We start from the raw sequence: 23,480 nt of genomic DNA on the forward strand, positions 1-23,480 counted from the left end.
TTGACATGTATTGGTATTTCAAGTTTTTTACATTTTTATATATTCAAGTATGTATGCTTTATTTTTGGCTGATTGCTGTATGTGCTATCAGAGCTAATGAAACTGCATCATTTGGACTTCCATGTCATTTACAATTGCCAGCAAAATATACTTATTGTAATTAACTTTACAGGAAGCTGTGTCAGATACTTGGTTTGCAAATAAAAGCACAAATTAATCAGAACTCTCCATATCTGTTTAGCAAATGTGATAAAACTGTCATTTCTCTAAGATCAGAATTTATACAAAATAGTGAAGACAACTAAACCAATTAAATTTGGAGTGACCATTTCATTAATGTTGTAGTGGCTGCAGTGACATTCACATTTAATTTTGCAGTAGCCTTACTTCTGCTGTCTCGCTGGCATAAATCTGAAGTCACTCCACTGAACTGAAAGCAAGTGTGGGATAAGAATCAGGCCCCTAGTGTTAATGGTAGTGTCATGTTTTGTAGTGGCCTCCTGAGAAACTCTGAGCCTAATGGAAGTATCACAACTTTTGTGTCATTAAAAAAGTTTTTAATTTTTAAATCCTATTTGTGGTACTGGCCTATTAGGTGAAAAGCTGGGTGTAACAAGGTGTTGATACGGCCAAGAAGTGGCCTGAAATTGATAAAATCATGAACGCATCTTTAAAGTAGTGATTTAAGATCATTAGAGACACTAATCAGTTGTGTTTTTTGTTATCTACTCTGTATCTTAATTGGCAGTTAAATCAATCCTAAAGAATAGGTCCCTAGTATTGTGGGATTTCCTGACTTTGATGTGGGATCGTGCAGAAGCTGGAAGTCTTCTGTATGGTGACCGAAATTAATGGCTTACAATACCAATGTTTCACGGTTTTTTTCATTGTCACTTTTTAGTTAACATAAGATATCCCAGAATTATGCCTTGGGGAAAATTTCGGAAAGATTGGTTAGCTTATTGGAGTGCTGAATTCCACCGATAGCCTTGTTATTTAAGGGTGTTACAATTTAGTTTACCTCAGTTTATATTTTAGTTTTGCAGTTCATCATTAAGGCTCATTAATCTTTCTTTCGCATCCCAGTGTATCTAGGTGTGTAACTTACGACATTTGGAAAATTTTCTTGCATACAGAGAGGAATTCCAGTGGGAAAGCTTGGGAGACCTTGGTTGAATTCCTGCTCTGCCATAGACTTCCTTTGTGACTGTGGGCAAGTTACTGGGAACTTGTCTACACTAGAAAATAGTATTACTGGTATAACTAGGTCTGTTAGTGGTGTGAAAAAAAATCACACAGCTGGCAAAAGCTGTAATGTAGATGCAGTTATACCAGCAAAAAAAAAAGTCCTTTGGTCATTCTAACTTATTTGGTTTGGTATATAAGCTGTGTCTCCAGTAGGGGGTTTGCCAGCATAGCTTTACCAGGTGTATATCTATACTGGCAAATCCTTTTTAAGTTCAGACAAGGCCTTATGCCCTCTGAGCCTCCATTTCCCACCTGTAAAATGGAGATAATACATCACAGGGATATTGAGAGGATAAATACATTAGTTGTGAGGCATTTCTGAACATAAGAGAGAGGAGAGATGTTTACTTGACCTTTAGGCATATGTACAACTCCTTGAGTATGTGTTTCAGTATTTTAGCACTTTTGAGTGCATGCATGCTTCAAGTTAGTAGCCATTACTGAATATTTTAAAATTTACTGCAGTAGAATGTAGATTTAATAGTGAGTACTGCTGTGCTAATTTAGATGGAAAAGGCCAGAGGCATTACTATAAACCAGTCATTGTCCAATATTAAATGTTGTTAAACGAGGTCCAGGGTTTGTTACACAGAGACCTCAGTCTGCTTAGTACCATGGCAAACACATAATTAAAAATCTTTTAAATATTTTATTAAAGATATAGTAAAGAAGGAAAATCAGTTCAAGCATTTGAAATATAAAGTATTAAATAAGGCTTTCATTTTAGCATCCCTTGTTCTCTTTCCTTTTCGCTGGACAGGGTTTTTAAAGGAAAACACCCCCTTGTATAACAGTCTCTTAGATGCTACTAAGGGTGGCAATAACTGTCCTTTTGGCGGGGGGGAAGTTAATTGAGATGAGTTGCTGTTGAAGTCCTTTAATCCAACGAGGTGTCGGGGATTCAGCTGGGGCTGGTGAAGTCATCTGGCTCCCTCTCTCTGGCCTGGTCTAGTCAGGACACTTCTCAGGATCAGGATGATGGAAGTCTGGGGTCCCAGGAAATAGTGGGGATGGCAGCCATCATGGTGACGTTTGCTCCAGTAGCCTCCATCTGTTCTCTGTTTTTGGTCTTTCGAGAGTTCTTCTCCTCTTTCCCCGCCTCCCCCTTGGATTATATCAACATGACCTTTTTGGTTTAGACTAATCCAATTTCTCTGTCTGGTTTTCTTGCATTTTTTCCCATTCACATTTGTTGTTATACATTATTGTGATGTTATGAATTTACACTCACTTTTTACAGTTAAACTCACAACTAGGGTAAATTTGTAGGCCCAGTTGTCACAACAGTACTATGTTATAGCAACAGTCTTTTCATTGACCTTTGGGTTAATGCTGACTGGATATTGTGTTTTACCTCCTTGCTTGCATTGCTCTCCTACCTTGAATAACAATTAAAAAAAAATTGTTGACTAAAATCTTCATTGATGTAAATGATTTCTCTATTTGACTCTGTCTGCTAACGTTAAAATTAAATTGGTTCAATCACACAGTAATATTTGAGGAACAGTTTCAATTTCATTTTCTTGCAGAAGAAACATGCCTTGCGTTGTTATTGTCAAGCCATGCAAGTTTACAAAGGGAAAGGTTGGTCTCTTGCAGAGGATCATATTAACTTCACTATTGGTCGTCAGTCTTTTACTCTTCGTCAACTTGATAATGCTGTGTCTGCCTTCAGGCATATTTTGATCAATGACAGCAAACAACCTGCTGCTCAACAAGGGACCTTCCTCAGAGAATACCTTTATGTTTACAAGGTAAGATGAACATATTTTATTCTTAAAGATTAGCTTAAAATTCTGTTATCTAATAATCATCTTACATAAAAACAGAATTCAGTGACTTTTAGCACTTACAATATCTTTTTGATTCTTATGTCATTCTTCAGTTTCCAAGATGAATTTTACTATGTATTTGAAGAATTAAAATACTATATTTACTTTCACTGCACCGATCATATGCATATTATAGCAGGGGTTCTCAACATTTTTTGTTCTGAGGTCTTCCCAACATTCAGCAAAAAATCCACAGGCCATCTGTGCCACAACAACTGCTTTTCTGTATACAAAAGCCAGGGCCGGCATTAGGGGATGGCAAGCAGGGTAATTGCCTGGGGTCACAAAGCTACATTGCTCAGGCTTCGGCTTCAGCCCCGGGTTTCAGCCCCAAGTGGTGGGGCTTCTGCTTTCTGCCTTGGGCCCCAGGGAGTCTAATTCTGACCCTGCTTGCAGGACCCCCTGAGACCTGCTTGCAGCCCCCTGGGCGGCACTGGACTCCTGGTTGAGAACCACTGTATCATAGAGCAGATTATTTGTGTGTTCCACAGATTACCCATTTGAAGATTAAATAAGGTCAGAAATCAGATGGTTCTGTTTCAGTGCCAGTCCCCATAGTAATCAGGTTCTTCAAAGGGGCCTGGATAACACAGAGGTAACTGTTAGTAAAACACTGTGAGATTCTTTGCCTGAAGGGTACCACAGTAATACCATGCTTTGTATTTATGGTAACTGATGCACAAAGATACAAAATCCCAGGCCTTCCCCCCCCCTTTTTGTGTCTGAAGTTCCTTGCACTCCCAGTTTAGTTTAGATGTTCACCTGGTAGTAGACATCTATGTGACAAATTGTTATTCCATTGACCTGTAGATCATGGTTATAGTGTGGCCTAGGTTGATGTTGAGAAATTGAGGAATTTTTTTTGTAATTTATAAACTTTTTGCCTTTCTTTACGGGTCATTCCGTTAAGGCCTAAAAGAAAGGATATGTATGGAACTCTCAAATTACCTTTATACTCCAGGTAACCACTGTTTTTCTGCTGCTTTTGTCACCTCTGCTTTCATAGATACCTTTTGAATGCAATGTTGAGTTTGCTGTCACTGGTACAAGTCACATTTTGATGTTTAAAAAAATATCTTCAGGAACCACCAGGGTGGATTTGATTTAAACCAGTTTGATTTAAATCATGATTTAAATTACTAGTCAGGAAGACTCAATTTAATTAATGGATTTCTACATAAAAGTGCATTCTTGTTGGTTATAACCTTAATACATATCCTTCACAACTCAGAGATAGAGTAGGTTTCATTTTTAAGGTGATTTATTCTGAAAACTTTTCAGATTAGTTTTACAGCTATATCAGAAAATGACTGACTGTTTGGTTATTTCATTTACCAAAGGTAATTGAAGCAGATATTTATGAAGTCATTGGGAGGTGAACTATCTCAAATTCAACAGGTTAATCATTAATATTTGGAGGCTTTTCTTGCTATGCTGTATTAGGAGGAGAACATCACCAGACGGACATTTAAATTGTTTTATTTAACTAAAACAACAGTGTTCTGGATTTTTTTTCTTCAACAAACATAATATTTTAACAAAACAAGCATATGAATTTTTGAATTTAGTTAAACGTTCAAGTTTTTTAAAATCAGGTTTGTTTTTGTTTGTTTTTTTAACTAAAATAGTTAAATGAATTTAAAAAAAGCCAACAAAAATTAAATTGGCTGTCAGCCAGGTCAACATGAGAAGTGGAAATATTGGCTTCTGCAGCTAACTCAGTCGTCCTCACCTTCATTTTCCTGTTTGTTCATAATCTGGAAAAGGAAAAACAAGCTTTCCTGCTTTTTCAGATCCCAAATGATTTCTCAATTTGGAATGAATTAGTCCAAAGGAAGAAAATATTCTTTCTACACTAGCAGAAGAAGCTACTGCTGTTAAAAGTGAGATTATCACTTCAACAGTCTCTGAATCCAAGTGCTTTAGTGACTTCCACCAGTTCTCTGGTGTGACTTTCTTTAGAACATCATCAGCAAACATATATTTCTTGAATGGTTCACCCTTAGCTCTGAAGTTTATTATAGTTGGCGTTATGGAGAGATGATTGCTGGATGTCCATGTCGTAGCCAACTCCTCTTCTTCAGCAGTTAAGGTTTGACCCTGGTACTGAGTATTGAGAATATTTGCAAGAAAATGGGCTGGAGGTAGTGCTTGTCCCATTTGTTTTTTTAATGCTTGTAATTTAACTCTGTCATTGCAGATCTCTCTTTTTAAGATCTCACTTGGTTCCTTCCAAATTTCAACAGCGTCAGCAATAAAACAGCTATTTCCCTGCATTTTGTTCAAGGCTACAGAAATAGGCTTCAGGGCACTCAGCATGTGTTCAACACTTCTCTTAAGCCCAATGTTGAGAACTTTGGCTGTGACAGTGCCATCTACTTTTTCACAAACTGTCATCAGATTAGGCCAGTTCTTGATACAATGCTCAAAACAGTCCACTACCGAGTTCCATCGCACGTCTTGTGGGAGCGTTAGCTTGGTTCCTCCCACTTTTTTCAGAGCAGCTGCTCTGTGGTTGTTACGGAAGTATTTTGCAATTTCAACAACACTAGCCTTTATTTCTGGAATACTGAAGTCTTTGGCTAGGAGGTGCATCAAATGAGCACTGCAGCCGTATGTTGTTAGCTTGGGACTCTCTTCACTGTCTTCTAAATTTCTTCTCATCTTGGATACATTTGCAGCATTGTCTGTGACCAAGCTCATACTAGACATGTGAATTTTTTTCACAGTTTGTTACAGCTTTTACTGCGACTTCTTGGAAGTGTTCTGCTGTGTGTGCATTCCTGATGTATCAATTGTTTCTGTAAGGAACACATTCCCGTCTTCTGTTGTTACACAAGCACATAGAACAGGATCATTGTGGACATTGCTCCACCTATCAAGACTTTGTTAACAATTTTACCCTCTAGACCTTTTGCACACCGCTCAATTTCTCTTTCATACACTTTATCCAGCAATTTGCCTGCGACATCTGCTCTCTTGGGTGGACTGTATCCTGGTCTTAATGGCTGAACCATGTTAATGAAATGTGGGTTCTCAATCATACAGAAAGGAGAGTTTGTTTCATAAACAAATCTGGCAATTTTTTCATCAATTACATCTTTTTATAATCTGGTTCTTATCAAAAATTTATCTATGGTTGTTTCTGGATGATGGAGATCTTTTTGCTAGAGGTGATATACTGTGGCTATGTGACATACATGATGTGACTGAAACACTATCATTGGTAACTCTGAAACGATAAAAAATTATGGTGATCTTGAAGGTGGATAGTCTTCAGACTCCAGTATGTTGAGGATGGATTCTCCTAAACAAAATAAGTCAATGCAGTTATTTAATTATTATTACCATACTGCTCATTTAGTATTATTACTCATTGCATTCACTGACAATCAGTGACTTTAAAGGTGAAATTGTAAAAGGAACGTCTGTCTATTTTAACAATTAATTTATTTTTTATCACAACTGCATCTAAAATGATAGTACCATAGAGTAACAACTATATTTTTTGCTCAAACATGAGAATTCAAGAATAGTCCAGAAGGAAGACAGGCAGTCCTTAAGAAAGAGGTATGAAATAAAAAAGTTTACCAGTCTGAAGAGCCTGTATGTTCAGACATGTTCCTTTCATTATCTTCAACACAGCTTCCTTCTGAGAAGGAACACTTCTCATAATGTTTCTTTCAGGCAACCAGGCTTTGCATTTCTTTGTTGCACTGTTTGCATTTTGCACGCATGCCTGTCTTACCCACAGGTAGAGGAACTTCATTAAAATATTCCCAAACTGGGTCTCTTTTACGGACTGTTTCCATTACAGCTTTTCCCTTCCAGTGAGAGAATGGCATCTCAAATCAGTGAAGATCTCAAATCAATGAAGGCTATTCTCAGAAAGACCTCAAGACTTCTGGAATATGCTGCTCAAACAGTTTCACTTTTGTTTCTCTTGCCTGTCCCTCCCTTTTCACCTTTATCTCGAGACTTCTCCTTGTCCAGATCTATTCCACCCCCAACAATCTTCTATTCATTGAACTTTTTGAAACTTTGCAGTTTTAGAGAGAGGTAAGGGACTGACTCTGTGTGTACACAAATTTTCAGAGGGACAGTAGGGTTGAGGTCTGTTGTTTCTCACCTCTATATATTTATTTTAAAAACCTTTTTTGCTGTTAACAAGCATGTTATCTCTGGAGACACAAATCCACAGTTTGAGAACTGCAAAACTAAGCATCTCTGATGATATCTTCTAGACTGAGCACTGAGTTCCATTGGATAGATAGAAAGATTACCCAAAATAATCTACACAGAAGCCCCTGGAACCCCATAAGATTGGGTCCCTAATCCATGAACTATTGGAACTCATTTACAAAACTTTTCTTAAACATTACATGAATTTGTCTCATACTATAAAATTAGAATTTATAATCCCTATTCCATGATGAGATATCTTTGAGCTATAATGTGTCTTAATTAAAACTATCTTTAGTTAGGTTTTTTCCTCAAAAAGCATTTTATCAGAAAAATCTGATTTTTTTTTTTTTAAATCATTTATTTTTATCCACCCTGGTAACCATTACAGTTCATTGGCAACCTTACTTAACTCTTATTCCATCAAATTTTTAAAAAGTACCTGACATGTTATAAAAGTATTACCAATATGTACCCTTGGGTATTTCAGACATCTGTCAGAGAGGGTAGCGAATAGAGTTCATGGTAGTGAATGGGTTTTTATCCCCAAATCTACTTAGCATTGTTCACTTCTAATTCAGTGGCAATATGCTTAAAAGTATGCCCCAACTGCAGAAAATCAGCATGGATTAAATTAATGTATGCTTTAGGGCAGTAGTTCCCAAACTAGGGGCGCCGTTTGTTCAGGGAAAGCCCCTGGCGGGCCAGGCCAGTTTGTTTACCTGTCGCGTCCACAGATTCGGCCAATCGCAGCTCCCAGTGTCCGCGGTTCGCCGCTCTCAGCCAATGGGAGCTACAGGAAGCGGTGCGGGCCGAGGGACGTGTGGGCCGCCACTTCCTGCAGCCCCCATTGGCCTGGAGTGGCAAACCACAACCACTGGGAGCTGTGATCGGCTGAACCTGCGGATGCTGTAGGTAAACAAACCAGCCTGGCCCGCCAGGGGTTTTCCCTGAACAAGCGGCACCCCTAGTTTGGGAACCACTGCTGTAGGGGAATCTAGACTTGAATTTCCAGCCAGCAGTGGGTTAAAGTAATTATAGGATGATAGGGTGTACCTGACTCTGAAACATAGTACACCATATGCTCCTGGGGGAATTCTGCGTTATTGAACATGTGCAGAATTCATGTCTGGCCACAGAATTTTTTTTCCACTCAAAATACATTCTGCCCAAGAAGTGCTGCAGTTCAGCCTGTCACCCACTAGAGGCTGCTGGGGTGCCAGAACAGCCAGCAGCAGGAATTCAGCTGGCTACAGGCTCTTCTGGTGCCACAGTGGCCTCTGGTGGCCAAAAGGCAGAACTGCAGCACTTCTTGGGAAGAATGTCTTTTCTTGGGGAAAAATAATAGTGTGCAGTGGCACAGAATTCCTCCGGGAGTAGAAGTTCATTACAGCACCTTGCCTGTGGAAGCAGGTTAGGACAGACAGAGTGGGGCAGACCGGTCTGCTGGGTGATGGTGGGGGGGTGTGTGTGTCAGACTTCAGTTTAGAATGGCTAGTGAGGGGGATAGGTTGGGGTGTGGGCTCAGAGCCAGAGAGGTGACAGCATTGAGCCAGGGGCTAAATGGGAGTAGTGGTGCAAGGCCACATGGGGGCGGGAGAGGAGGACTGCAGGGATACATGAGGGTTGGGGGATAGGGGCAGATATGCCTGACTGAATGGGAGAGGCTTGGGGTCAGCCAGGGTCTGCATGGGGGAGGCTCCTAACTCCCTAACAATCCCTGCTCACCCCCCACCCGTCCAAAAAAACCTCACCCTGTTCCGTACTTCTCCCCCACACATGCAACAACCACCAAGTTCACTCAAGGCTCCTTCCCTCTCCCTCAGCTCCTCTGTTACCCCTTACTCCCCCAAGCCTTTGCACTGCTTCTGACAGGTGCAGGAAACATGTTTCAGTATTGTAGTTTTAATATGCATGGTAAGAAACAAAAAAAAAAAAAATTGTCAAAAGTCACCAGAATCTTTTTTTGTGCGTTTCTGTATTCTTACAGACCTACTTGCTGACGGGTATTTTGAAATAAATTACCAAAATTGAAACTGGCATGATTATATTGTGTTGTTTTAAGAAATAAAATAAGCATAATTTTAAAATATGGTGCACAGAATTTTTAAATTTTTTGGAGCAGAATTCCCCCCAGGAGTAACCGTAGAATGAGTGCACAGTGCATGCAGTACCACTTTCTGCACACACATTAAATGTCAACTTGAAAAGCTTATTAAAAAAAAAAAAATCAAATAGTTAGCAAATTGTATATGTAGACTTTAATATTAGAAGTAAATACTTTGTATCCTAAATATTTTAAAATTAATATCATCTTTACCCAGAATCCTGAATTAATGAATGCTTTGCAACCGTTGGCCTAAAATCCTCCAAAGAAAGCACAGGGAGAGAATCTGATGTCCACATGTTTTGCTTATGATTGCTTTTGAATTTCCGGGTATATTATTGCAGATTCAAAATCTAGCACTAAGCTTACAAATATTAAGTTCATATTTAACAGCTTTGCAGATTCAAAATCATTAATATACCCGGAGACTTAATTAGGAATGGTTCCATCTTAACCTGGATTTGGGAAATATACATACATGGTTCTGTTTTTCCAAAACATCTCTGCACTCTCGCAACCTATTTTGAAGGGGCCTTCTTAGATACTTACTCTTGTCCCTACTACCTGTGCAGAGAAGATTAAATTCAGTGAGCTGGATCTTTGTGTCTTTGCGTATGATTAGGATTTTGTAACTTGTATGTAACAAACTTTTCTTTGTTTAGTAGGAAAGATTAATTTGAGAAATAGTCTCTTAATTTAAAATATAAAAGAGGGAAGTACAATAGATTCTTTATTTTAATAAGCAATATTTGGGTATGTGAATTTACATCTCACAAATAGACAGAGTACGGTATAAAGATGGGTATCATTAAAATTACCCAGTAATACAGAACCAATGTACTTTGTTACTAAATATTGAAACAAAGAACAGAGCTTTACAACATAATGTTTATCACAAACCTGTTGACAAAGTTAAGGTTAGATTCTTTTATGTTGATTCTTTTATTTACAAACCTTTTCATAGATTTCCCCCCTCTTAAAATAGGGAGATATGTCCAGTCCTTTTATTTCACTGTTTATTTTTTGAGTTTTTTAAACTATTTTGGCAGTTTAATGTTTGTGCAAAGAAATGGATAAAGCATAGCATAGATGCAGTAGATTTAATGTTTTTGCTTTTTTATTAACACATAGCAACTGAACTTGTAAGTTGGTCTCCAGTTTTTGAACATGGATTGTAAAAAGCATATTTATGTATAGGCAGTGCATCTAAGGGAAAAAAAAACAAAACAAAACAACCCCCTCTTCTCATTCCAGAATGTAACTCAGCTATCACCCGATGGCCCTTTACCACAACTTCCTTTACCATATATTAACAATTCTGCAACACGAGTATTCTTTGGACATGATCGACGACCAGCAGAAGGTTAGTGAAATTTCAGTGACTGTTTGATACAACTGTTTTTATGATGGACGAAAAGAGATACGAATAAGATAACCTACAAGAAACTTCAGTGTTCTTCTTTGAGTGCTTGTTCATCCCATTCCACATTAGGTGTGTGCGCGTTGCATGCACGGGCGTCGGAAACTTTTTCCTTTAGCGGCTCCTCTCAGGTCGGCAGGGCCCCCGAGTGGCGCCACTGTGCCGTGCGTATATACCCCTGCCCCCCGACCCCCTCCAGTTCCTTCTTACCATCTGTAATGGCGTTGGAACAACCTCTTTCTCTTGTATGAGAGGAGTCCCTTAGCCTTTCTCTTATATGTAGCTGTTATCAGTTAGTTAGCATACCTTTGTTGTGGACACTTAAGTGATTAAGTGCTTGGAGGCTTCCAGCACCCACCCCAGGCTGCGGGGCATGTCGCAGGCCCATGGGTTTAAGGCTTGTGCCGCAAGCCTATGCCAGTTAGTGACCCCCATGGCTCTTGTCTACGTTGTCTGGGGGAAGAACATCAAACTGAGCGGTGTAAGATTTGCAAGGCGTTCAAGCCAAGAACAAAGAAAAAAAGAGACTTTTTTTCGTTTAAAGCAGTTGTTGATGGAAGCCGCTTTGCAGCCACTGGGCCCGGAGTGCCTGACATCGGCTCCGGCTTCCTCTGTGCGTAGCGCCCCGGAACTGTCTGGAGACCCGGCACCAGCTAAACACCGAAAGCTGTAGGCCACACAGTGCCAGACTAGGCCCCAGCACCGCTCGTCCTCCCCGGTGCAGCCAAAAGGAAGGTGCGGACATTCGCCTCATAGGAGGCCGGCGCCTTCCAAGGCCCCGAATGCCAATAAGAGTGGGAAGGCCGCTGCACCGGCACTGGCACCAGTGGCTCCAGCACCACAAGTCCCACCGAGCCCAGACCTAAGTGAGCTCAGTGCGGACGATGGGCTCGAGGACTTAATGGATCAGCCCTCCACGCCTGGCACCTTTGAGGCGGCAAAGGACCTCATTGAGCTGTCGGCGACGAGCCCCCTCCCATACAGGGAGAATCCTCTGGCACCCCGGGTGCCGTCGAGGGGTAAGCCAGCAATGGTGTGCTGTTCGAGGACACCGACCCAGCATCGCTCCCAGAGTTGATCCCGGTCAAGCGCCACATGCAGCTTGGTCAGGCATGCCAGACTGAGACTCAGGACTCTGCAGGCGTGGCTTGCTCGGGTGTACTCATCAGGCAGGGACCCCCTGGACTTGGTGGTGACAGCCCCAAGGGATGTGCTGGACTCTCTGCTCTGGTGGCAGTCCCAGCCTGTGGTTTGCGAAGGCATCCCCTTTGCTGCTCCACAACCAGACCTGACGCTGGTGATGGACGCGTCAGACCACAGATGGGGGGCTCAGCTGGGGGACCTCAGGACTCAGGGCTTGTGGTCCGGAGCAGAGCGGTTGCTCCATATCAATGTGAAGGAGCTCAGGGCGGTTTGTCTAGCCTGCCAGACCTTTCACGCCAGTCAATTGGTCATAGTGTGGCAGTTCTGACAGACAACACTACTGCTATGTTTTATATAAACAAGCAGGGCGGGGCCTGTTCCTTGCTGATCTGTTGCGAGGCTCTCCTCCTCTGGGACTTTTGTATAGCCCATGCCATTCTCCTCGAGGCGTCATATCTCCCGGGGGTGTGACACGAGCTGGGGGAACTACCTCAGCAGGTCATATTGCATGCATGAGTGGACGCTCAGAGTGGATGTCATGCTTTCGCTCTTCCACAGGTGGGGGTTTCCCCGGGTTTTCCACCAGGGACAACACCCAGTGCCCGCGGTTTTGCTTGTTCCAGGGCCACAGCCCAGGCTCAGTCGCAGACGCATTTGCGATCCCGTGGGGAGGGGGCTTGATGTATGTGTTTCCCCGCTCCACTTGGTACACAAGGTCCTGCTCAAGGTACGCAGGAACAGGGCACCGGTGGTCCTCATCGCCCCGGCGTGGCCCCGCCAGCACTGGTACACAATGCTCCTAGAGCTGTTGGTGGAGGCCCCGGTAGTCCTGCCCCTACATCGGGACCTCATCACACAAGATGGTGGGCGGCTTCTCCACCCCAGCCTCCAATCACTACACCTGACGGCGTGGAAGCTCTGTGGCTAAAAGCCTTGGAGAGCCAGTGCTCCTTTCCTGTGCAGCAAATTCTGCTTGGCAGTAGGAAACCCTCTACCAGGGCTACCTATATGGCCAAGTAGAAAAGGTTCTCCTGTTGGTGTGAGCCCTGACAGGTGCAGCCATGCCAGCTCCTGGTGCAAGCCATCCTCGAGTGCCTCCTGCACCTCAAGCAGCAGGGGCTGGTCCCGTCCTCACTCAGAATGCACCTGGTGGCCATCTCCGCCTTCCATCCGGGGTTTTCAGGGGGCTCGGTGTTTTTCCACCCAGTGGTGGGACGGTTCCTTAAAGGATTAGAGAGGATGTTTCCGTAGTCATGCCCCCCAGTCCGTCCTTGGAACCTGAACTTGGTCTTCTCTAAGCTCATGGAATCCCCGTTCGAGCCCCTCGCTACCTGCTCCCTCCTCCACCTTTCCTGGAAGGTGGCATTTCTGGTTGCCATTATCTCGTCCAGAAGGGTGTCTCAGCTGAGGGCTCTCACCTCTGAGCCACCGTATACAGTTTCACAAGGATAAGGTGCAGCTCTGACCGCACCCCAAGTTCCTCCCTAAGGTGGTCTCGCAATTCCATTTGGGCCAGGACATTTGTCTGCCGGTATTTTTTTCAAAACCCCATATGGACCTGAGTCACCTCAGCCTGCACACCCTGGATGTCTGTCGAGCGCTGGCGTTCTATTTGGCGCGCACCAAACCCTTTCGTAAATCCGCGCAGCTGTTCGTGGCCGTAGCCAAGGGGACGAAAGGCCTCCCGGTGTCGGCGCTGCGGATCTCGTCTTGGATTACAAGCTGCATCTGGACGTGCTATGAGCTCGCAAGTGTTCCGGCCCCAGCAGTGACGGCCCACTCGACCAGGGCGCAAGTGACTTCCACAGCTTTTCTGGCACAGGTCCTGATCCAGGAGATCTGCAGAGCAGCCACCTGGTCCTCGGTGCACACCTTCACGACCCACTGTGCAGTCAGCCAGAGAGAACGCGGCAGTTGGCAGAGCAGTCCTCCAATCAGTTGTTCCGTGACTCCTACCCTTCTCCAGAGGTAAGCTTGTGGTTCACCTAATGTGGAATGGACATGAACAATCACTCGAAGAAGAAAAAACGGTTACTTACCTTCTCGTAACTATTCTTCAAGATGTGGTGTTCACATCCATTCCACCTCCTACCCCTCTGTCGGGGTCGCTAGCAAGAAGGAACCAGAGGGGGTTGGGCAGCAGGGGTATATGTGCACGGCGCAGTGGCGCCACACAAGGAGTCCTGCCAGCCCGACAGGAGCTGCTAAGGGGAAAAGTTTCCGACACTCGTGCATGTGACGCGGGCACACCCAGTGTGGAATGGATGTGAACATCACATCTTGAAGAACAACAGTTATGAGAAGGTAAGTAACTGTTCTTTTCTCCAGCCTGATCAGTCATAGAATCATAGAATACCAGGGTTGGAAGGGACCTCAGGAGGTCATCTAGTCCAACCCCCTGCTCAAAGCAGGACCAATCCCCCCAATTTTTGCCCCAGATCCCAAATGGCCCCCTCAAGGATTGAACTCACAACCCTGGGTTTAGCAGGCCAATGCTCAAACCACTGAGCTATACCTCCCCCCGAAAGTTTTTCTCTTTTCAATCCTTTAAGTTATCTCAGCTTTATATATCTCATAAGCTAGTTTCGAAGGTCAGACTTATTTCTCTTGTTGCTGATTACTAAATTATAATTAATTTTCCTCAAAATCAGGGGAGAATCTTGGGTTTGAAATGCTTTCACCCCATAAGTTAGGTCCTTATCCCTGAGGTACAGTCAGTATCCATTACTAGGGCCTTACCAAAGTCACAGTCCATTTTGATCAATTTCACGGTTTTAAAACTGGTCAGTTTCACATTTTCAGCTGTTCACATCTGAAATTTCATGGTGTGGTAACCATGGGGGCCCAACCCAAAAGGTACCCAGAAATGGTTCTGATCTCCCCGGCTGCCCTCCCAGCTGCCATACAAGGGAAGGACAAGTCCTGTCTCACCCAAGCCCAGCAGGGACTCTCAACTAGGTGCTCCCTGGCTGGGGTGCTTCCAGTAGCTGGGGGATATCGGACCCACCTCTACAAGTCTCCTCCAGCTGCAGGAACCTCTAGTGCTGGGTAGGGAGCTACCTGCAGTAGGGAGAGGCAGTCGGAGGTGGGTGTGATCTCAGACACACACACACCAGCTGCCATGCAAGGGAAGGACAAGTCCTGTCCCTTCCCAGCCCAGCAGGGACTTGCAGCTAGGAGTCCCCTTAGCTGGGGTGCTCCCAGGACTAGGTGGATATTGGACCCACCTCCGCAAGTCTCCTCCAGTTGCAGGAACCTCCAGAGCTGGAGCTTGCTGCAGCAGGGGGAGGCTCTCTGAAGTGAGTCTGAGAGTGAGAGTGGCCATACAGTAGAAGGACAAGTCCGCTCTTTCCCCAGATCAGCCGGGACTTGCAGCTAGGAGCTCCCTGACTCGGGTGCTCCCAGCAGCCAATGGGAGATCAGATTTCATGGGGAAAGTCTTATTTCATGGTCTGAGACACATTTTTCACGGCCATCGAATTACTAGGTCCCTACCAATTACCCTCTATTTTGATTGTTTTTAGTAGCTTGGGAGTAGCTACTGGATATTCCAATGTGAGTCCATATAAACATCATGAAATGGATCCGTAAATAATTACACCTTATGGAAACTTGAAAATGAACATGATATATGTTTTTTTTAAAGGACATCTACAAATAAAATGAAAAGCTTTGTTGCTAATACTTAATCATCTGCTCCTTATTCTCCAGTATGCCACAACTATTTCCATGCCAAATAGTTATGTCAGGAGCAGAAGGTTCTGATGCCATCAGAAGCAGAATTGGCAACTGGGGAATTTGCCCAAACCAGAGATCTGTATTTCTTTGAGGGCCTTTGTATATTCTGATTCCTGTCTTCAGCTATTCAGTATTATGTATTAATAATACTGTAGGGGGGTAATTAGAGCTTATTTCTAAAATGTGTCAAGGAATTCATCAAGGGTAAGTGCACTTTTTTTAAATAGAATGCAGATAAATCAGTATAAATTAATAGGATGCCTGAAGTATATTTCTCCAGGCCTGTATCCATAATCCTTAAGTTATTGGTCCTCTTAGCTCTGATCATTCAGTCTGTGGGTTCCTTCCTGGGTACTTTAAAAGTTCTATCTTAAGATTCCCCCTTTGCCATCTTATATTCATGGAGTAGTTAGGTCCTTAACCTTATTGATCAATGTGGACACAGCAGACAATTACAGGCAATTGTAAGAAATTCCAGAAGAGGTAACCTGCTAAATTACTTTGTTGGTGTACCCTCGGTCTCCCCAACTGATGACTTCAGGCTTCTGATTGGCTCGAGCGATGGACGTAGAGTTGGTGGGAACTGAAAAGTCCCACTGTTTCTTAGAGTTCCAGTCAAATCAACCCAGTCAATTGGCTCTTTTCAGTGACACCAACAGAAGAGATCTCTGGCTGACCCCTTGTATCGTCCTTTTTAATTACCCAGAAGGGCAGATTGATCCTGCAATGTCCCTCCGAGGCAGTCTGAACACTTTTACATCTGTCTGCTGCCAGGCTTTGTTATAGTCTCAGCCCGTGAAATGCTGATCCACCATGATCTGTGATCTTCCACAATACCAGTGTTCACTGAAAGTATGGAACTATTGACCAATATGGGAAGGCTCTTGAGTGTGCGAGAGAACTTTCAAAGGAGCTGGACTTGGTCTGTACAGGGCAGTCATTCATTAGGCAAGAACAGCTATGGATCTAGAAGTTTCAGAAATAATTTGACTTTGCTTTTCAATAAGTTCTGCACACACAAGCATACATACAAAAGAAATCCTGGGCTGGATTTTTTTATACATGTTGCGTATAAAACTCGGCTCTTATGGATAGGATTTTCAAAAGCGTCTGACAGCGCAAGTCCCACTGAAACAGACAGTAGCCTTTAACTAGATGAGCACATGTCTACATGCCTTGCCTATACTAGAATTTCAAAACACATTAGCCACGTGTTAACTTAGTGCTAAAATCACACTTTAAATCATAATCTAGACGGGGTCAACGGGCCTGTGGAGTGATTTGGCCGTTAAAGGTGCCATTACTGAAACTTTTTTGCCAACCACCACACTGTTACACCAAAAACTGAAGAAAGTTTGAAAGATAAATAAATGCATAATGTCCAAATACTTTTCACTCTTCAGTGTACATAACTTTCAAATGTTAGTGAGTTATGTACATATACTAAGGGAAAACATATTTCCTGTCATTTGAGGGAATTTTCAAGTTTAAGTTTTAGGAAATCTCCATTTAACTAGTTCTAGAGGATTTTCTTTCAGAGCTGACTTACTGGCATAAAATTTACAGAAGAAAAAAGAGATTTGCCTAGCCTTCTACACAGTGGTATACGTTATTTTACTTGATTCTTTTTTGTAAATAAGTGAAACATGCTTTATGTAGTGATTGTGTCTGAATAAAATGTGATGTATTTATAGGAGATTAGTAATGACAACATTTTACTGTGTATTTTTGATTCTTGGGGGAAATATGTTAAGTAGGCTAGGAAAAGAGCACACAGAGACAAATTGAGTGTGATTATTATTTCTTAAATGGCTTGGATCCATATAAAAGTCTTAATGAAAACAACTTTAACTGAGGAAATGTGTAAAAGAAATTGTTTTGATGCTTTTGTATATACTATGTGGTAGAGTTCAGATGAAATAGTAGTAATGTTAAAGAATAAATTAGCCTGAAAAATAAGAGAAAGTAAGGAGATCCAAAAAATACCTATATTTTGCAGTAATGTAGGAGTGCTAACTTGAGCATGATTTTTATGAATAATTGAAGGATCTGTACTAAGTTACTGAGCCAGGATAGAAATATCTATATTTGATGGTTAATAGCAATGATGATCCCTTGCTGGACTAGGTAGCATTCTGAACTTTTAAAAATATTCAGTTATACAAAACTTTATAACCAGAGTATCTTCTTTGTAACAGGGTTTATTACAAGCCCATTTTTAGATGCATATAATGAGTAAGAGTATGTGCTGGTCTAGATTGGCATTAGGTGTTTCATTCTGAGAGCCAATTTGCTGTAGTAAATTTCCAAGAGGTGTAGGTTGGAAGGTACAACACTTGCCAAGGATGACCCTCAGATCTGCTATTCGAGTATTTCCCAAATGTTCTGAAAGTGTTTTCTCCACCCTCTATTTGTGGTTGAAGGCCTACACATTAATGTATAAATCTTCCATGTCCTCCCACCCCCATTAGGTCATCCCTAAATCAACTTTGGGAAACATTAGCGTAGATCTTCATAATGTAATACTTCCTCTTGTTTCTTACATGTTTTATTATGCAATGGAATTCTTTATATCGACATTAACTGTCACTGGCATTTGAGTTAGCTCCCATTAAAATGATTTGGGTAGTCAGCATCTCAGAGCTATTGATTCAGGCCCAAGCAACCATTGCCGCATTGGTTACGTGCTTCACCTTTTGAAGATTTTCTTCACAACCATAACAGATTTCACTTTTTCAAAGTAAAAGCTAAGACTCTGGTGAACAGTTGAGATGTCTGCCTGCACTATACACTTTGGGAAACACTGATCATAATCTTCAACTGGTTCTGTTTATCTGTGTGCCAAATAGTCATAATACTTACCTGCCTCCTCAGGTAAAATGTCTGAAGTGTTTTGAGATGCTCAGATAAAATGCTGAGTGCAAATTAGTATAACTTTTTCTGTATTTTAGTGTAGATTTTTAGTCTATAAACTGAACTTTTGCTGTCTTAAATTACAGTTTAGCTTTTATTCCACTTGCACGCTTAAGTGTGTTGGATCATATTAAAGAAGTTCTGTATTAAAATCACAAATGAGTTTGATTCCCCATAGTTTAAATTCCAGGGTATTACTAACTAAGAGGTCTCCTGGTTTTTGGTACTGTTTCTCTCCCTCTATGTGTGAAACTTGCAAGCTGCTAATTGTTAGTACATTCTAAGACAGAGTCTGTTCTCAAAGCAATTCTTTGTAACAACTACTACTCACATGGAGAGAGACTCAAAGCAATACTCTGTAACAACAGAAACAGCACCCAGAGACTCCCCGCCCTTTTGTTGTATTCATCTCGCTTTGTTAACAATTCTGATTAAAATAGAGATAGGGGATGTATGTGGATGGATGCTTGGTGTGGATAATAACTGAATGATCTGGAAGGTGCCAGCCTGAGAACCCAGTGTCCATCGGCTGAAGAAGGCGTCAAGTGGAAATAACCAGAAGACCCCCGGAGGGCAGACTGGAATCCACCCAACAGCCTCAAGAATGGGAGAACCAAAGAACAAGAGAACATCTAGCAGCACGGAGCCGTCCGAAATGTGCTATCTGCTGATTGATTCAGCAACAGCATGATGAAGCAATTCCCATAGACTGGCATAGGAAGAAATTCCTATAAAAATGGACTCTAGAAAGTGAGAACTTTGGGGGGGGGTCTGATTCTGCAAACCAACTTCCAGGAGCATCAGATGTGCATCTGACGAGGCCCTGCTCCCTCCTCATGTCCAGGCCACCTGGCCAGTGGCTTGGCATGAGCAACTCTAAGGCTGGTAACTATGATGATAACCTTGCAGAACCTGTGTGTGTGTGTGTGTGTGTGTGTGTGTGTGTATGAATGTGTGAATAAATGAGATTGAACGGAATGTTATAGCTATAACTAACTGCTTACTATGATTCTTCCTGTATTCACAATAAATGTGGTATTTTGCCTTTCCCTTTAATAAGATCCTGCTGGTTTTTATTTTATTGGTATGACAAGTGTGTGTATTTAAAAAAGATTGTGTGAACCTCTTGAAGATTATCTGCATCTACATTTTAAAATCAAATGGCTTGAGAAAATGTGAATATATTTTGTGAGTGTATTGTACTTCACAAGTACATGTGAATAAGGTATCTCACATGACCCACTTGGGAAGTGTTATAAAATTAATCAGATATAAAAATTGGTTATGAACCTTGGGCCAATGGCAAGCTGCCAATACAGCCCTTTATGTTGTAGCTGTTGCGCACCACTCTCTTATGCCACTTAATTTTGATTTGTTCTCTATTAGGTGAAAAGCAGGCAGCGACACATATAAGTCTTGATCAGGAATATGATTGTGAATCTTCTCACCAATGGAAGGAGCTTGAAGAACAGGTTGTGGCTGTGGTTAACAAAGGAATAATACCATCAAACTTTCAACCAACGCAGTATTGTTTGAACAGCTATTCAGATAACTCCAAGTTTCCACTTGCTGTAGTAGAAGGTAAATTTATAGCGTATGGATTCTTTAAAGATCAGAAGTCTTTAAATGTAAACTGGAAGTTTAAGTAAGTAAGCAGGAAGTTTTCCATTGCTATTATGGAACTAACCAAGCTACTTTTTGTGATAGGGCTTGTTTGAGGTGAATATTGAGTTTCAGATCATATTAGGAATATATAGCGTGTAATCACTTGTTGAAATATGTACTCCTACATAAAGTGCATAATAGCTTTTTTTTAATAGAACCAGTAACAGTGGAAGTAGCCTTTAGAAACCCATTGAAGGTTCCACTTTTGTTGACTGATCTATCGTTGCTTTGGAAATTCCAACCTAAAGATTTCAGTGCAAAGCATAATGGAGAAACAAAAGAGTTGGTGAGTAATTAAGAACGTTTAACTGCCAAACTATTTTTTTACAATTTTATTCTTAAACTTACTCTTCTGTGGCATAATATTGAGATGCTGCTTTTATTAAAAAGGCAACACTTACCATATGAGTTACTTTAGTTATTTTCTGCTGTAATTTTTTTTGGGGGGGATGACTATTAAAAGCTGGCAAATGCTTAGTCTTTTAATGGTAAATAGTGTAAAAGTTTGAAGTACAGATATTATGTAAATATCTAATCTCTGATTTTAATAAGATTATTTAAATTATACACCCTTTAAAGTAGCTTGAGTCATCTGTTCTCAGATAGTTGAAACTTGGTATAACAGCAGCAGGATGAAACTTTTTATGCATTTTTAACTTTGGCATCAATACCTATTTTTTCTTACTAATTAGGTAGGATCACTTAATCTGCATATTTATAATCAATATCTGCAATATTTATAATCAAGTAGTATAGCTCTGTGGCCAGTTGATTCCTTATGTTACATTTGAGTTAGTTTACCTAGATTTTCAGTTCTCATTGGCTTTTTTTTAACATAAATTGTTTCATGTAGTCTTTTATGTAACATGAATATTTTCTGATACCTTTCATTATTATTTCAATAACTTCATAATCAACGCATTGATATTTAAAATAGCCTATACTTATCATGGCACTCTGGATAATGTCTCTTGTCGGCAGAATTTCCTCTTAAAATGACCCTTGTTGTTCAGAGATCTGTCGTAAAGTTTTAGTTATTCTGAAATGTTTAGTACATTTATTTCTTATCAAGTTGATTTCCTGTGAAAAGGTGTTGTTTAGACCACTTTCTTAATCTCTCAACTGACTACTGGTTTTTTTACATAATGTAGTCCCTCAGTATTAATGATTGATTTTATTTCTAGCCAACCATAGAAAGAGGGAACTTCATACTTGTGGTTTGGCTAACTGTCTCTTTCTGAAGACTTTTATTTGCTGTGCAAGGGATGCAAGCCTATATAACCTTCTGTAATTCTCAACGAAATCCATAGTTCAGCGCTGATGATCTCACAACATATGATGAATCTCAGATGCACTGTCATGATGTAAACAACAGAATTGGTCTTTGGAACTCTGTTAATTAACGAAGTGACTCACTAGGCTTGGAAGGTTGATCAGTGCTTAAAAATTACCTATCTACCTTAAAAGTGGCAATAAAGGAAATCTGCTGGCGCTGGTCGCATTTCTACAGGTTCCTGTTTACGGTTTCAAATTGTGCATGCTTTTGCTTGTTTAAAGTGCCCTAAAACAACACACTGTTGCAAGAACTAACATTTGTAGCAATTTAGTTCAGAGGAACATTGTTAATAAGGATATAAAAACAGCTCTTCAACCAATTGCCTTTTTCCCTTCCTTCCTCCCCAGGCATGTGGAAATGACATGATAGGAGCTGAAGTAATAGCTGAGTTCTTAATTAATAGCGAAGAGACAAAAATGGTAAGTAGGTAAATGTTTATATTTACAGTTTGAATGCACAGTATCCAATATTGTATATTTAGATACAATGTTTTTCTTAGAATATCTAAACTTGTCTTTCATTTCTATCAGACAGAAGGTAGTTCCATTTGGAATAATTTCCTTTTACTGCAGTACTTGGTGCATCAGTATTATCCTTTGTTTTTAAGATCTGTTATAGGCTAATTCCAGATTAGAAATGTTTTCTTTCTGAAGAGATTTTTTCCTGTGTGCTTGATAATTTCTCTACTGATGTGCAAATGAAATATTCTGCAAAAATGTAAAAACAGAAATCTTGTAGATATTGAGTTAGTTATGATTAACACTTTTCTGATTTAATTTGTGTAATATACAGTTGCATCTGATACGTGATTATATAATGTTGCTATGAATTTTTGTAAAAATGGGACATTGAATGTAAAAAATAAGTGGATTTTTTCTTAGTAGCAACAACAACAAAATTTAACATATCTCCACAGGCAAGACTAAAGCTCTTTCCCCATCAAACAGGGGAGCTACATATTCTGGGAGTCGTTTACAATCTTGGCACTATTCAGGGTACTATGATGTTAGATGGGATTGATCCTTCTATTGGATTGCAAGCAGGTAAGGATATGGCATTTCCTTGAGAAATGGCAGAGAACCTTAGTTTGTACCACAGAACAGAACTAAAGTCTGCCAGGTAAACAATGGCAGCTGGTGGTGGTGGAGGGGGCATGTCTAAAGAAGGAGGGAGAGACTGATAAAGTAAGTGGACACAAGTGGCAGACTGAAGCAGAACCTAGAAGAGGGTGGAAGGGAAGTAGAGGTTCACTGTTACCTAAACTACGTTCCCTTCAGCATTTATATCCTGGGTTTAAGTTAAAGACCAGGAAAATTAAAAATCAAATCTAAAGCAAGACAAATTCACATTTACTATGTTTTGCATTCTTTAGCCATTGCAACTTTCTTCTTCTCTTGAGTCCCTCTCCATTTATTTCTCTTCTAGCTGTCTTCTCCTATCTCAATGCCGCTTGGGCTTTCATCTTTTCCTCCTGTTTATAATCACCAGCTTTCTTTCCCAGTATTGCTTTGAAAATGTGAAGTTCTCAGGCATATTTTGTCGTCAAGCTATAATTTAATCAGATTTGATATGACATTAAAAATTACTTCAGCCAAGAACTTCTTAAATGTTTCAGTTTTCACCCCTTTTTTCTTTCCTAAAACATGCTATTCCTTTCGATACATACTTTGTGTAGAGTAAGCCGGATGATGCTACTTCTGAGCCCCCTGGTTAGTGTCTCTTACTTTTTAGTCTTTCAAAATGGCCACATTTAGTGAGCTCTATATAGCATGTTTTACACTCCTTTTTACTTTTCTTTGACCAGTGTGGGGGTGGGGGGTGCTTTCATATAATTTTTAATTTCATTTCAAAATAGGTCTATATCTTTCCCTCTTCTTCCTTCTAAACCATCTTCCA

The 23,480-nt window shown here is 41.0% G+C and overlaps 1 protein-coding gene across 13 annotated transcripts in view; it reads left to right on the forward strand.

Moving 5' to 3' along the window:
* The window catches only part of TRAPPC8 (trafficking protein particle complex subunit 8), a 114,932-nt gene that overhangs the window by 54,155 nt on the left and 37,297 nt on the right, over positions 1-23,480 (forward strand). For all 13 annotated transcript variants that reach the window (XM_074944438.1, XM_074944437.1, XM_074944442.1 and 10 more), the window contains 6 exons: positions 2,778-3,002; positions 10,624-10,732; positions 19,970-20,164; positions 20,404-20,534; positions 21,932-22,003; positions 22,501-22,627. In XM_074944438.1, the coding sequence (XP_074800539.1) occupies positions 2,778-3,002; positions 10,624-10,732; positions 19,970-20,164; positions 20,404-20,534; positions 21,932-22,003; positions 22,501-22,627 (859 nt within the window). The remainder of the gene's footprint in view (positions 1-2,777; positions 3,003-10,623; positions 10,733-19,969; positions 20,165-20,403; positions 20,535-21,931; positions 22,004-22,500; positions 22,628-23,480) is intronic.

The sequence above is a fragment of the Natator depressus genome, chromosome 2 (genome assembly GCF_965152275.1).
Source record: "Natator depressus isolate rNatDep1 chromosome 2, rNatDep2.hap1, whole genome shotgun sequence".
NCBI classification, from domain to species: domain Eukaryota; kingdom Metazoa; phylum Chordata; order Testudines; family Cheloniidae; genus Natator; species Natator depressus.